The sequence below is a fragment of the Protopterus annectens genome, chromosome 6.part0 (genome assembly GCF_019279795.1).
Source record: "Protopterus annectens isolate FY-2018-M chromosome 6.part0, PAN1.0, whole genome shotgun sequence".
NCBI lineage: Eukaryota > Metazoa > Chordata > Ceratodontiformes > Protopteridae > Protopterus > Protopterus annectens.
The window spans coordinates 531,467,152-531,483,992 of record NC_056737.1 but is presented as its reverse complement, the minus strand read 5'-3'; the positions used below and the strand labels follow the sequence as shown (position 1 = coordinate 531,483,992).

The window sequence follows — 16,841 nt, the reverse complement described above, 5'->3', positions numbered from 1 at the left end:
AGCCGACTCCAAATCCAGCTCCAGAGAAGTGACAAGTGGAGTACCTCAGGGTTCAGTCCTGGGACTGCTGTTGTTTGGCATCTACTTCACTGAAGTACAGGACAACACTAAGGGACTCTGGCTAATAAAGTTCACAGATGACTGCAAACTGGGAGCCATTATTGAATCCCCAAATGATGTGGATACTCTACAAAAGGGCCTTACAAAAACAGATGCTTGGTGCCAGAGCCATGGGCTCAAGCTTAATGCCAAGAAATGTATAGTTATCCCCTTTAGGAAAAAACATGTACCCGTGAATTACCACATAGGTGGCAGTACACTAAACACTGAAAGTATGATAAGAGACTTAGGGACACAGGTGGACAGTGGTCTCACCTTCGATAACCACATCGCCACAACAGTCAGGAAATCTTTCTATGTGGCACACCTCATCACTAAGGGCTTTTCATCCAGAAAAAAGGAGGTCATTGTCCCACTGTACTCATCCCTCATTAGACCCATTATAGAATACAGTGCCCTGTTTGGTATGTACCTCTCAAGACATCTGCAACAACTGGAAAGGCCGCAGAAATACCTCACTAAAAGAATCACAGGCCTAAAGCAGATGCCCTACACTGACCACCTTAAAAAACTCCAGCTATACTCTGTCTCATATTGTCTACTCAGAGGCGATATCTGCTTAACATACAAGGCCATGTCAAACCGAGAACTGCTGGACATGCGACACTTAAAGAAATCCCAATCCCACAGAGCCACATGCTCCAGGGATGTAAACCTTGTTATCACAATAAACAAAACATGCTGGAGGGATAGGTTCCTAACCCAGAGACTCCCCAGACTCTGGAATAGACTGCCCATACATGTCAAGCTGAGTGCCTCTTTGGCCCTTTTCAAAAGGAACCCTGACGATTGGATGGGAGAAAGGAAATTCACTCTGGGGATCACATCAGTCACCCTACTAGACAGGGGTCCAGGGAAGTAAATAGTGTGGAAAGAAATAGCCAGGGAATTGTTATGGCTAGGCTTGTATAGGCCCTAGGGCTGATAGCCTAGTACCAACCTATGAACCTATAAATTACAACTGCAGTGGGATACCATGTTAACTTACAAAAGGTCAAGAAAGGAATTGGCCATGGCCACTAATATGTGTGCCTGTTCAAAAATGACATGGCAAGAATTCTGCCAAAGCCTTTCACATGTTGCAAGTAATCCATTCAGTAATTCCTGGGATAGTGGATGACAGAAATGAATGGGTCAGCCAAACCTGATTTTGTATTCCACCTACGATCATGACATGAAGACATTCCAAGACTTGTTTTCTTTTATTACAGACCTGTTATTTTTCCTCTAGGTTTTTGCAATAAATCCAAAGAGAACAGATGCTTTAATGAGGCATGGCTTGCACCATTTTGAAAATTCAAACTGGACTGGAGCAGTACAAGACTTTTCTTCCTTAATAAAACATGATCATAATAATGCTGTAGCTAGGTAAGAATTTCATAGTTACTGAAATGTCTTTCTTTACTCATCAGTAATTAACAGGTAAATGTTTTGTGAGCTATGTTCTTGTTTCCTGAAACTATAACTGGTTATCATGTAAGATTTATTTCATTGTCTTAGCTTGTACAAAAAAGATGATTTTCATGGAGAGAAACGTGATATCATAGATGAATTGTTCCCATCTTCTCATCAGAAAATTAGGGTAAGGTTTTCTGATGGTTTACCGAACATTCAAATTGTTGAAACCAATGTGGTAGACAATTTGGTTTGTCAATAAACAACATAAACCCAAATAAGACTCACTAACAACACAAAAATGTTTTTAAAGGCCCCCTGCTAATTATTTATGCCACCTGTAAGATCAGACTACAATGGGGAAAAGGCAAACTTCATGATTCTTACTGTACTGGGATCTCAGTCAGAACGGTTCGATGAACAAAATTGACAACTGTATAGTCTCCACCATATGGGTTTTGAGAACTGGACATTCAATAAAATAATGTAGACCCTTTCTGATTGCTTATATACTCTCCTCTTGCCAACAAATCAAAAAGGTAGGAAATATAAGCAGGTCGAAGAAAATATCTTGAAAGGAAAAGAAATTGATGAAGAATGTAAATCAAAAGCAATTCAAAGGAAATGCAGTGACTACCTATACTTTGTTTCATGTTCTGAAGCCCAATGGGAAGTGTGAATTACAGATGTGCTTTCTTTAAAGGATGGGACATTGTGAGCCACTAGGGACAAATGTTTCTCAGTATTTTTCCTACTAAGTCCACACAGAGTAGATTTATTACCGATACCTCCTTAATTTTATTTCTAATATAACAATGCTTTCATAGTTATTACATGAATGTAACAGTGTTTGCACACTGTTTATAGATGAAACAGCTACATGTTCAGCTCTTTATCTGAGCAATAACAATTATGGAATATCTTTTATGAGAGTTTTTACTCCTTTATACAATTGGTGTTTGAACTGTACTTGATTGAGCATCCCCGGGATTCAATAAAGGGATTTCTCCAAGACAGAATAGTGCAGCAACGTCTGCACGGAATATGGCTGCCGAGCAATTCAGTAAACAAGGCTGGGGGAGTGCACGAACCTGCTAGCACTATTCTGGCACGGACACCACTGAATAATGCTAATTACCTCATTTGCTGGTGAAAACCATGCAAATGAGGTGAATTAGCGATTCAGTAAGCAGACAAGCATCCATGCCAGAACAGTGTCTGTTGCAGAAAAGTATTTGGTTACTAACCATGTACATTTCTGTAAAAATCAAAACGGGGCATGATAGCTCAAAGTAAAGCATGTATTATAATCATTAGGCATGCCAATGGCCAAAAATATGGCCATTGGAATGGAAAAGAGTTGCAAAATTATAAAAACCAAAGTTTAATTTTTTTGGCCGATTTCAGCTGTTTAAGCATAGCTCAGCAGCTCGCAAATGAGATCATGCCAAAAATAAAAAAAAATGTGGAAAGAAAATTTTAAGTGAAATCTGCATTTTGCCATTATAGTGGGTAGCATGCAGAATCTAAACAATAACATGTAACACTGGTTAATAAGGGGAAAGGCTCTGGTGTAGTGGTGTAACAAGGGACTAAGGCAGTGGGGTATGCAAATGAGCAAATGTTACTGAATCACAAAATGGGAGACCATTGTCTGGCACACTGTAGGAGCTATAAGGTAGTGGTGTAAGCAAGACAAGCAGATGACATGAAAAAAGTGTGTGTCATGCTTGGTGTAAGCACATTGGAGTTCCACGGCTTCCATTTGGGCTTAGCTAAGCACAGCTAAGCAAGTGGGTGTGTCTGAGGCTGTATTTACTTATTCCATGAAATGGGGAGCATGTTCATGTCCAGGGGAGGGACATTTCTGCTTAAAAGTGTTTACTTTAGCTAAACGGGTTTGCATGGTGCGCACCGGCTCTTAAACAAACAAACAAACAAAAAAAACCCCGGAAATAGCAGAACTGTTTACATTTGGGCAGCGGGTTTGCATGGAGTGCCTCAGGGCTTAAAAGGAATGGAAATGGGAAGGGAAAAAAAATAAATGGGAAATAGCAGAATAAAAGCAATCAAGTACAAATAATATAGTTGGCAGGCGGAATGTATCATAGTCAGCCAATCATAAAGGCAGTATAAACTCTGCAAACACCTTTCAGTTTGTTTTTTCCCACAAACTCTGCACCATTGGAACATATGTGCACATGTGGCTGGAGAGTACTGCAGGGCTCCACCAGATATGTCAAGGCAGCAGAACCGTGACTTGAGCATCCCAAACACATGCTCTATAATGATCCTGGTTTGTGCGTGTGCCTCATTATGGCATTCTTGAGTGGGTGTGTACTGCATGCATCCGATATAGGCAGCCCTCAAGCACCTTCCTCACAACTGCCGCAGGCACAAGGTAAGTCAGTCTTCTTAACAATAAATTAATGGATTAGTATGTTCTGGTAGCATATATATGGTATTGCTGCATGCATGCAAGGGAATGGGGTGGCCTACTGGGATAGCAGCAGACAACTGACATCTGTGTGGGACTCCAGGAAATGTTTGCCCAATACTGGCTTCCTCACACTATACAGTAGTACCCAAGGTGACAAATCCCACCGTAGTATATGTGGGGAGCCAACTAACTGGGGGTCATAGGTCACAGGCATGGAAGTCAGTGTGGGGGTCCCTTACTCATCCCTCAGCTTCACCCAGCAAGTCCGCTGTAGAAAACCATAAAGAAATGTATGGCAAAGGCCCACAAAAGGTGACAATGTCAAAACACCCCCTACAGACTTACACAGTGATAGCATGGCACGTCTTGCAGTTACAGTAAGGCTCTGAAGGGTAAGAAGTCTGAAACTCAAATGTATACCATTACAGTCTGACCTGTCTTTGACTGGGCCATGTTCCAAGAACTGCAGTGCCAACTATTCTGCATGTCAGCTGCACCTACGGTAGGAGTTGTACACGCTGTCCAGATGTCAATATCTGTTAATGCAGGAAAGCTGTACAAGTCATGGACAGGGGGCTACACATATGGACAGTGCACAGCTTGGAGTAACCTACACAGTGCCTACCATACCTCTCAACTCTACAGACTTATTGCAGAATGTCCAGAGGTTTACATCATAATTGTGGTCTCTATAACATAAAATAGTGGTTGTCTGGCAATTCATTGGCAAATTACGTAAGACTAAAGTCAGAAAATAATGACAGAATGTAGTGTCAGAATTCATACCCTATAGAAACATGCATGCTAATGCAAAACCTTTCTAGGTTTGTAAGGCCAATGCTTAAAAATGGTCCCTATATCTAGGCCTCTGTCTCCCAATTACTTATGGCTTTGTCCAGATGTTTGGCTCTCAGAAGTTGAGAGGTATGGTGCCTAGTAGGACAGCAGGTACCTGAAGGTCAGTGTACTGTCAGTGTATAAAAGGCTGCCACCTTTTTGTGGCAGCACTGACAGCTCCGGTCCAGCTGGTGAATCTGGGAATCTTGAGGCAATGTTATAACTGCCTCATGTACACAGACAACCCTCTCCTCCTCCCACATAACACAAATACTTGCGAGAGATGCAGCTATTTAGCCAAACTGGAGGCTGAGCTCTCTCAACTCAGGACTGGCAAGACCAGACAGGAGGAGAAGGCAACTACACACACCACAAAACCAGCCTCACATAATGCTACCACTCCACTGAATCAAACACATAAACACACAAAGACATACTCGGAGGCTCTGAGTAAAAATTTACCTAAACAGCAGAGGCCTCCAAAGCAGACACCCAAACAACTGCTACCTCAAGACACCCCACAAGCAACACATAAACCACAAAAGCAGTGTGCAAAGCAGTCACAGCCCTTAAGGCCAAATACAACACCAAACATACTTGTCATAGGTGACTCCATAGTCAGACACACTGACGTCCCACTCACCAGGCTGAACAAGGAGAGGGTCACAGTAAGCTGCCTATCGGGCGCTAGAATCCGCCACATAACACAAGCACTGGTCACTCCATGGCAAGTACAAATATGACACAGTCATTGTCCATGCTGGTGTGAACGACCTGAGACGCACCTCCCTGGACTACATGAAAAAGACATAGAGGAGCTCTCTGATTATGTAGCCCAGGCAGGTATGACCCTAACCCTGAGCAGTATCCTTCCTTCACCAAGAATGATGCCACAATATAGAGACAAGATGATCAGCTTTAACAATTGGCTTAATGTCTGGTGTCATTCAAAGGGGATCCAGTGTCTGTCTGCCTGGGATGACATGCTTGACAAGCCACGCTGCTCAAGGGACGGCTTGCACCTGTCACCCTGGGATTCCGGATATTGGCTAAGGCTCTTGCCACCCCATAGTGCCTTTTTAGGCAAGGCTCAAATTCTAAACCTACCACCCTAGAAAACAAAATGGGAAGAAACTGTGGGTAATGCTGCTCAATGCCAGAAGTCTAAATCTCAAAATGCACGCACTCGAGGCCCTTCTCAGTATGGAGAACATCGATGTCTGTGCTGTAACTGAAACCTGGTTCAAGGCTCCTGAGAGCACCCGGCACTATTAGGTTTTACCTCATATCATGCGTTCCGGCCCCAAAACCCGGACCACACCACAAAAGGAGGGGTGTATCCATATTCATAAAGGATACTCACACCTCCAGGTTGGTGGCAACGCACGAAGCTTCGGAAACCATCCAGGTGCAACTAACCATAGGCAAAACTGCTCTACAAATTGTAGCATGCTACAGGCCACCCTCTCAAACTCAGGAACCCCACACAGCCTTCCTGAAGACACTGGAGGGTATAAATGTATCTCCAAACACCATCATATTGGGTGACTTCAACTCCCGAATATAGACTGGGAACATTACTCAAGCCCTAACTTTCTAGCCCAACGGTTCCTGGAGTTCATAAATTCAAATGCCATGGAACAGCTAGTCACTGTTCCCACGAGAGGAGAAAATATACTAGATCTCATTGTCACAAACATGGGGACAAAATGCTCCACACCGAAGTATATCCCTCATTGGTGAGATCTGATCATAAACTAATCTCACTGGAAATCCACATCCGCCCCACCCCAAGCAAAAGACCATAGTGAAGAACTTCTCTAAAGCAAACTTCACACTACTCAAGACTGGTGTGGTATTCTTCAAGGCCCCTGAGCCAGAGGAAACCACAACCCAAGCTGGAAGCCCTTACAAATGCCTTCTATGAACACCTCCAGGACTGCATGGATCAGGCAATCCCAAATAAAACCAAGACTCTTTCCACAAAGGGCAAACGTCCAGTCTGGTGGACCCCAGCCATTAACAAACTTTACAATAAGAGGAGAAAGCTATTACATGATAGAACAAAATCCATAAAAGGGAAGTCACCCCTGATCATTATTAGTGAAAAATACGAGCACTCATAAAATCAACTAAGGCCAATTTTGAGAGAAAAATTGCCATGGATTCAAAGGACAATCATAAGGCCTTTTTCAGCTATGTTAGGAACCTGGGTGGAAACTACCAGATATGCTCAGAATTAGTCCAAAATGATACAAAAATCACTGAACCCACAGACATTGCCAACATACTGGCAGACAGGTTCAGTGCAAACTTCACCCCCTCTCCCCTAAAGGAGAGATAACTATCCCAGCCGAGTGTAGCCTCCCGGACATCTCAAATGCGCAGGTGAAAGCTGCTCTCTAAAGCAAAAAACACAGCATCAAGGGGACCGGAAGGAGTCCCCGGCTGTGTGCTACGAGCTAAATGAGGAATTAAACCCGCACATAAGGCAGCTGTTTAATCTTAGCCTTACCACAGGATACGTGCCCAAGGAGTGGCGTCGGCAACTGTGGTCCCACTCCACAAAGGCGGTGCCTCACGGACCCTGGTAATTACCGCCCCATAAGCTTAACAAGTCTAGTCTGCAAAGCTATGGAGAGGATCATAATGGAGCTCATAAACAAAGATATAGGGGACTTGCAGACATTGGACCCGACCCAGTTTGGCTTTGTCAAGGGAAGATCATGCCTTTTGAACTTGGTTGACTTCTTGAAACAGTCACCAAGGCCATTGATGAGGAAAGGCAGTCCATACAGCCTACCTTGACCTTGCAAAGGCTTTCGACACAATACCCCACTCGGGTATTGTAGAAAAACTTACCAGCTTAAATGTAAACCCATATGTCACAAGATGGGTTGCAAACTGGCTTAAGGACAGAACCCACAGGGTTAGAGTTGCTGGCGCTGTGTCAGACTCCAAGCCGGTCACAAGTGGTGTCCCACAGGGCTCGGTCCTTGGCCCCCTATTGTTTGGCATCTACTTCTCAGAAGTACAGGCCAACATGGGAGGACTTTGGCTGACAAGGTTTGCAGACGACTGCAAACTGGGCCATAGTGGAAAGTGCATCGGACACGGATATCCTTCAGAAGGGACTCACGGAAACAGATAGCTGGTGCCAGAGCCATGGCCTGAAGTTAAACGCCAAAAAATGTATAGTCATACCCTTCGGGAAAAACAAGGTAACCCCAAGCTACCATATAGGTGGCAATCCACTAAGCACAGAAGAGGTTATCAGGGACCTGGGGACCCAGGTTGACAGTGGCCTTTCTTTTGACACTCACATTGCTAAAGTGGTTAGAAAGACCTTCTACATTGCCCACCTGATCATGAAGGGATTCACATCCAGATCTAGTGAGGTCATTGTTCCCTGTACTCTTCACTTATCAGACCAATGATCGAGTACAATGCCCCATTCGGGATGTATCTCACCCGACATCTGCAGCAATTGGAGAGACCCCAAAAGTTCCTCACCAAAAGGATAAAGGGACTCCAAAATCTGTCATATGCTGCCAGATTGAAGAAACTCCAGCTCTATTCAGTCGCATACCGTCTGCTCAGAGGTGACATGTGCCTGACATACAAGGCCATGTCCAACCCGGAATTAATGGACATGCTCCACCTCAAAAAATCCAAATCCACCAAAACCACTAGAGCAAGCGACTTAAACCTTAGCACGGATATAAATAGGACGTGCTGGAGGGATAGATTTATCACTCAGAGACTCCCTATGCTGTGGAATAAAATCCCGGTCCATGTGAGGCAGAGCACCTCGCTGACTCTGTTCAAGAGAAATCTAGACCTGTGGATGGGAGATCGTAGGTTTACCCCAGGAATCATCTCGGTGTCACTGCTGGACAGAGGCACAACAAACTAATGGGCACAGTATTTTTTCATATAAGGGGTGGTGTAAGCCACAATAATTTGGGCTAGGCTTATAAATGCCTTAGGGCAGATAGCCTAGTATAAACCTATGAACCTATGAACCTATGAACATGTCACTGGCCATACCCCTGGAATGACACAGGTTGTCACAGAAGGAGCACAAGTATGCCTTGTATATCTGTTCTGCTTGTCCTAACATTGCATTTGCCTACCTACTATTTGCAAAACAAGAGAAGGTCATGTCAAAACAGCAGTGGCAGACAGTGAGGAAGCAGACATACTGATAAGAGCAAAAAATAAATTACCAAACCAGTCTCCCAACTGTCTATGTTTGCAGAACATTATTAACTCTCTGTCCCCATGTGTGAGCCTTTGTCTGACTGTCATATTTGGGCCTGTCCAGATGTTACTCTGCGATGGTATGACAGCTAGGCCCACATGTAGCCTCATAATAACATATAGCAACACAAACCGTCTAAGGACCACACCAAATGGAGTGGTGCAGTGATGGACAACCTGCAAAATATGTACACTCAGAGGTGTGAAGTCCACAACCCTGTGTGTGATGTAATGGCATGTACCACGCCCACATCTGAATTACAAATACATAACAGCCACTGTGACCAAAGCCTGTGACTGGACTACAGAAGGACAAAGAGACACACATAAGAGGAAGGGGAACCACTGGCCAGACAAATGGGAATGTGCACATCAAAACAAATTGTGCAGTAACATAGGTGCCATGCAGTGTAAGGAGCCAGTAAACATCACCAGCAAATGCACAACACACACCAATGTAAGTGGAGGTCCACAACAAAACAAAACCCAAACAATAGACACCTGAGAGGCAAAATCACATGAGAACTCCACAAACCTACACACCAGAGACCATGTAGATGCCACACACCAGGGTCTTGCAAACACTAAGGCCTTACCACAAACCCCAAACACCTACCCTACACAGATAGGCTAGCAGCACTGTCCCTCTACCCTATTCCATACAGACTCTGCTGAGGTGACCCCTGTCTGACATACAAAGCAATTCAGACCTTGCCTTGATGGGACTTTTGCATGTCTGGAACTCAAGGCCCACTCCATCAGTCTGTAGGTGCAGGATCAACCTGGGTTGTGATATCAGTACGGCTTGTTGGTGTGACAGATATATGTTCCACACACTCCCCCATCTGTGGAATACACTCCCTGCCAACAGCAAGCCAAGTCCCTCAATACCCTTAGTGATGTGCTCCCTGTATAAGTGCATGGGAAACAAAAAATACAGTTGTGTGATTCCCACCTTTGTCCCCTGCTGGACAGGGGCTCTGTGTGCTGACATGTCGTAACATGGGCTACACTCTTGTCTGTGTGGGTTATGAGGGCTTCAGGGCCAATACCCTACTAATGTCATAGCAACCTATCAACCTATACACAAGTGTCCATCAGTGGTTCACCACATTACTCTGTACTGCTCTGCCACTGACATACCTGGAAGTCACAGTGCTATATGGAATATACTACACATATAATGGACATTTCTGCAGAGTAGAATGTACTCTGTACCCAAACCCATACCTCCCAACCTCGGACAGCAAGACATCTGAACAATGTCATAAATATAAGTGGGACAAAGGCCCAATGATAGGCATGTGCTATAAATATTGCCCTTACATATTGAAAAGCTTGGTAGAATAATGGGTTTTGCATTAGCAGGAATTGTCTGAAACACTAATGTCTATCATTATTTTGTAACATCAGTCTTCAATTATATGCAACTAACTTGCCATAAAAACACAAGATGTGAAGTTGTTTTATCTCACCGTTCATTCTTACAGATGGGTTCGGAGCCGATCCTTGGCTCCAAGTCAGCCTACTACAAAGCTCTAGGTCTTCAGGCAGCTCAAGGCCAAGTCCCTATCTCATGATGCACCTAGAGTAACCTCAGATCTAGTTTGCCACTGCAATAGATCGGAGGTTCCTCAGCAATAGCTCGGGCCAGTAAAACTTTATTATAAAGATTTTTTCTTATAACTTGTTAATTCCTTTCTTAGCTTTAACTTCTTTAGCTTTTATATATCTTTAGTGTGTATTTCTAGGTGTGCCTTTTTCATATCATATATAGCTTTTGGCCTTCGTTTTTCTAAAGGCCTTTATATTTGGTATAGTTAGAGTAGTTATATAGTTATTGTATGCCTTTGATAACTTTTGATATTTAGAAGTGCTTAGATATAGTTAGAGAGAGTGTGTGTGTGTGTGTGTGTTTGTGGGTTTAAAGTGACACTTTGACACAAGATATTTAGCCAATATTTTTTTTTTTTAATCAGGGCTTATTTAAATACTTTTGGGTGTGTCTTTAACATATTGTTGTAGTTTCACTGATACTGTGCAGTTCATTATGGCTGACCAGGACAGGGATAAACATCCTACGTCTGGGTTCAAAAAATGCCCAAAATGTGGACAGAAAATGTCTGCAATAGCCATGTTAACTGTGTTTACTGTTTGGGAGCTTTACATCTTCAGGAAAGTTGCTCCATTTGTCATTCCTTCTCTTCCAGGGTCCTTCAGGAGAGAAAGAGAAAGCTAATCGATAGAGGTCTAGTCAAACTGTCTTTTCAGGAAGCTTTGAGTGACCAGGACAGGTCTAGTAAATCTTCAAAGTCTTCCAAGGCTTCTACTTCTTCGGAAGTTAAGAAATCAAAAATAAGTTGACGTCGGCTCTACAGCCCTCAGAGCCGAGCATCTTGTCCTTTTCGGAGCCGGTCCCCGGTCCTGGAACTGGTACTGGCACTGGTATGCGAAGTGCCTAAATCTCCTCTCCTGCAATCTGTACCTCCTTCTATCCACTCATCTTGGTCTTCGATAAGCCTTTCCGATTTGGATGTGGATCGTATGGTGCAGTAGTTGTTACAGGCACTGGCGTTTGCTAAATTTTTATCGGCTCCAACACAAACGGTTTCAGAACCGAAGACCCTTTACTACTTTTCCCCCTCTGAGCCATACCAGTCCTTCGGAGCCAGAGGAGTTGGACTTGATGATCATTGAGCCTTCAGAGCCAAAGCCTGCCCCAGTGTCTTCGGTTCCATTTACTCTGACATCCTCAGTGCTGATTGAGGAATCTAGGAGCTGACACTCTCTGGTCGGGTCCAGGGAGGATAGTCGGACTGACTTGTCGGTTCCAACTCTGCCTCTCGGAACTTCAGCTCAAATGAGCTTGGCTCCTACCTCTGGTTTGGAGCCCACTGTCCCGGTGCCGGGAATATTGACGGTTTCCATGGATCCGTCAGTCCCTTCTCATCAGAGCAGAGGTGCCTTCGAAGCCATGGGGAGAGTTATGTCTCCTAAGATATCTTCGACTTCAGGTCCGGCTACCTCCTCCCCAATAGCACCTGTGTCCGCTTCTGCTTTACAGATCCTTGCTAAGTGTAGAGACCCAGAACCTCAGGAAGCCACATTGGGTGGTCCCTGCTCTTCTGAGACCTCACCAGAAGTTCCCACTGATGAGGTTCCCAGGAAGAGAATCTGTAAGAGGAAGCATTTAGATTCTCCACAGGAGTCTCTCACATCTGATACCAACTTGGATGAATCAGAAGGGTCCCCGCGGTCCCCCACTGAGGATATCTCATTTGCTGATATATTAAGAAATCCTTAGGCAGAGGGGTGACTGGCAGTCCACCAACCCTACTGAAGACGAGTTGGTTCTCCTGAAGGCTTTCGGGTCTCAACCTTCCACCTCTTGGGTGTCTCCGCCCTTCGATGAGCTTATGGAGCTGATCTGACGAAGGGAGTGGGAGTCTCCAGACACCATGGAGCCTGTCCCCAGGAGGCCTAATAAATGTATTTCTGACCTCCAGGAAAAAATAATTTCTTACCAAGGGAGTGCCAGTTGATGCCATGGTAGTGGCGGCAGCCACCAAAAAGGAGATTTCAGAAACTTCTTCCTTTATCCATCCTCCTAACAGAGACTCTAGGATCATGGATAGATATGGGAAGTGCACGTACAGTTCATTTGCACTGCATTCGCTCAACTATCTCACCCATTTTATTAGACTACAAGGAGATCTACTAAAAGAGCTCAGAGATACTCTTCAGGGTAGAGTAGCTGCAGGAGCTTCAGATAAAGTTTCCTCCCAGCTTGCTACCCTCAGTTCCATAGTAAACACGTCCATGCACCTCATTTCATATGCAGCTGATGGAGCGAGTAGAGCAGCGGGTACAGGAATTGCTCTTAGGAGACACTCCTGGATGTGCTTGTGTTCCTTCATGGAGCCCTTTAAGTCATCCTTTGTCAACACCCCTTTTGATGACTTGTCCCTTTTTGGGCCCAAAGTTAAGGAAACTTTGACCAGATGTGAAAAGGAAGGAAAGACTTTGTCTGCTGTCGGAGTTCATTTTTCCACGTCTACCAGACCCTACCCCAAGGGTCAAAGGGGAGGAAAGATGTGGTTCCGTAAAGCCCAAGGAGCCTTTCAGGACACACGTAGTGAACCCTCCTCTAGGGGCAAAGGAGGGGTCAATAATGGAAGATGCCGCCCTCGCGACAGAGGGGGTCCACAAAACCAGGGCGACAGAGATCAGTTCTTTGGGAAGCCCTACCAGCAGTCCTGAAAGGAGGCCTGACTGTCCTAATTTGGAGGCAGTCAGAGGTCACTTATCTTTGTATCCAGACACCTGTCTCAAAATAACAAACGATAACTGGGTACAAAGTATCATTTCCAGAGGATATTTCATTCCTTTTGCCACACCCCCTCCATTGACAACAAAAATCCCAGATGTTCCACCCAGTTACAGGGAACAGGAAAGAGTCATCCAACCAGTCCCAGCAGACCAGATAGGATCCAGAACTTACTCAAGATTCTTTTTAGTTCCAAAAAAAACAGGGGACTGGAGACCTATTTTGGACATCAGCACAGATCTGTCAAGAAAGAGAAGTTCCGGATGGTCACGCTTCAGTTGATACTTCCCTTTTTAGGGAAAGACAATTGGATGTGCTCGATATATCTGCAGGATGGGTACTACCACATAAAAATGGCCAGACCATCCAGAGATCATCTGCGCTTCCAGCTGGGAGCCAATCATTACCAGTTTCGAGCCCTGTCCTTTGGTCTCACTACAGCCCCCAGAGTGTTCACCAAATGTATGGCAGTGGTCACGGCTCACCTGAAACGTTTAGGATTCCAGGTTTTTCAGTACCTAGATAATTGGCTCCTCACCACCACCAGGCATCAGCTTATACAAGACAGGGACACCACTCTTTTACTCTGCAGTCATCTGGGCATTACAGTAAACTCAGAAAAATCTGCCTTGTCCCCATCGCAACATACCATTTTTATCGGAGCAGAATTGGACACCACCACCACAACTTTGAGACTTCCAGCAGAGAGTTTTACTACTCTATCAGCGGGTCCACAATATCATATCCAAAGACCAGGCTCCAGCATCAGAAGTACTAAAATCGTTAGGCATGATGGCAGCTGTAATATTAGCCATACCATTGGGTCGCATGCATATACGGATTCTGCAATGGCTTTTGTTCACTCAACGGTCTTACCAAGAGCTCCCAATGTCTCATCTTATAATGATCAGAAACACATGCAAAAAGGATCTTCAGTGGTGGTTGACCTCTCTTCATGTTATGTCCTTTTCTTCTACCCCCACCAGCAGCCACAGTGACCACAGATGCTTCCCTGATAGGGTGGGGGTGCATTTTCAGGGAAGAACAGCCCAAGGCACATGGACTGAACAGGAGACACATCTGCATATCAATGTCCTGGAGATGAGAGCAGTACTTTTAGCATTGCAGTACTTCCAGGACTCTCTTCCTCTGGGGACAATTGTGATTCAGACAGACAACATGTCAGTGGTCTGGTACTTGAACAAACAAGGAGGAACCAGGTCCTACCCCCTTTGTCATGAGGCCCTAAGGGTATGACAATGGGCTACATCCACCCAGCACTTTCTGTTAGCAACGCACATCCCGGGAAAATCCAACATGATAGCAGACAAGCTGAGCAGAGCAATTTTGTTGCCTTACGAGTGGTCTCTCAAGAAAGAAATAACGGACAGAATTTTCCACAGGTGGGGCCAGCCTTGCTGTGACCTCTTTGCCAACCACATAAACACAAAATGCAGAAGCTACTTTGCCCTGATTCCCCCTCTGGGAGAAGCCCCAAGGGATGCACTTGTACACGATTGACCTCCGGGTCTCCTCTATGCATTCCCACCAGTTCCCTTGATACCCAAAGTACTACAGAAAGCAAAAGCCCTGGGAAGGACCATCATTCTAATAGCCCCTCATTGGCCTCATCAGATTTGGTTCCCCTTCCTTCGACTTCATCAGTTGGAGGACCCTTGGATTCTGGACCCAGTTCCATATCTTCTGACACACTCACCGGGGGAACTTCATCCCTCTCTTCAGTCCCTGAAGCTGACAGCTTGGCTGCTCCAATTCCCAACATAGCCAGGTTCCATAACCTTTCAAATGAAATTTAGTAGATTCTAATATCTTCTCATAAATCCTCTACTAGGAAGCTATACCTTAGCAAATGGAAAAGATTTTCTATATGGGCCTCTCAAAATAACATTGATCACTACCAAGCCCCTATGGCCTCCATATTAGAGTTCTCAGCTATGATTTTCAACAAAGGAGCTGCAGCAGCAACAGTTCGGGTTCAACTTGCTGCCATCTCTAATTTTCACCTTGGATTTGAAGGATTGAACATAATGTCACACAAACTATCAAAAGCCTTTTTCAAAAGGACTTTTCGTCTCAGACCACCTGTGAAATCCCCTTATACCCCATGGAATCTAAATTTTATGCTTTCACGCATTATTCTCCCTCCTTTTGAACCAGCTTCCTCATGCGATTTGAAATATTTGTCATGGAAGACTATCTTTTTGGTGGCTATCACTTCTGCTCGCAGAGTGTCAGAGCTTCAAACCTTGTCCGTAAAGCCTCCTTATCTAATTTTCTATGTTGATAGATTCTCACTATGAACTAATCCCTCATTTTTGCCCAAAGTTTGTACTGAAACTAACTTTAACCAAATTATAGATTTGCCAGTGCTCTTCCCCAAACACACCAACAACTTAAGAGTATATGCTGCACAAGCTTGATGTTCATAGATAGCTCAGATTCTACTTGGATAGAACAAAAAAGTTCAGTAAATCAGAACAGCTTTTCGTTTCCTTTTCAGATTCCAGAAAAGGTATGCCAGTGGCAAAAACAACTCTAAGTGCTTATCCGATTGTATCACATTTGTTTATTCAGCTGCTAATATGCCCTTGCTTCACAAAATAAAGGCTCTTTCTACCAGAGCAGTGCCTACATCCTCTGCCTTTTCTGCTAGACTTCCTATAGACATCTGTGCAGCAGGCACTTGGTCAAGACTTTATACCTTTATCACTCATTACAAAGTGGACAGGGCCTCCAGGGATAGGGCCTCTTTTGGGTCTACTGTCCTGAAAAACATTCTCCTGTGAGCCACCTGAGAAAGATGGTGCTTGGGATGCTACCTATCTGTAAGAATGAACAGCGAGCTAGAACATCTTCACATAATGTTCCATGTGAGTTGTTCATCTCGCCTTCATTCTTACTTCCCACCTTCCTACCCCCTCTCCAAGGTTTTTCAAAGACTGCGATACTAGATTCTTCCTGGTTGCTCAGTCCTTCTATGGCTTTCTCTTAAAGAGTGATAGAATGACACATGGTATTATTATACGCAGCAAACAAGATCTGAGGTAACTCTAGGTGAATCATGGGATAGGGACTTGGCCTCGAGCTGCCTGAAGACCTCGAGCTTTGTAGTAGGCCGACTCTCGGCTCCGAACCCATCTGTAAGAATGAAGGTGAGATGAACAACTCACATGGAATGTTTTGGTAAGTACATAACTTATTTTTTATGTAGACTGGACAAAACTTCTAGACATACACCTGGACAATCAGCCAAAAAATGTACAGTTGAGAGGTATGGCCACACCAGGATATGACTTTTCAGGTAAGAAGAATACCACACTAGCAGGAGATCCCCAGCCAGTATATTACCAAGTTGCTAGACTGTTTACACAACTTCATCAGTCAACCAGCTGTAGCCACACCGCTCAACTGGTCTTTTTGGGCCAGAATGTATATAGT

The 16,841-nt window shown here is 44.5% G+C and overlaps 1 protein-coding gene across 1 annotated transcript in view; it reads left to right on the top strand.

Moving 5' to 3' along the window:
* TTC6 (tetratricopeptide repeat domain 6) overlaps positions 1–16,841 on the top strand; it is a 2,436,149-nt gene that overhangs the window by 764,259 nt on the left and 1,655,049 nt on the right. The window contains exon 6 of the mRNA XM_044074245.1: positions 1,352–1,488. Within this exon, the coding sequence (XP_043930180.1) occupies positions 1,352–1,488 (137 nt within the window). The remainder of the gene's footprint in view (positions 1–1,351; positions 1,489–16,841) is intronic.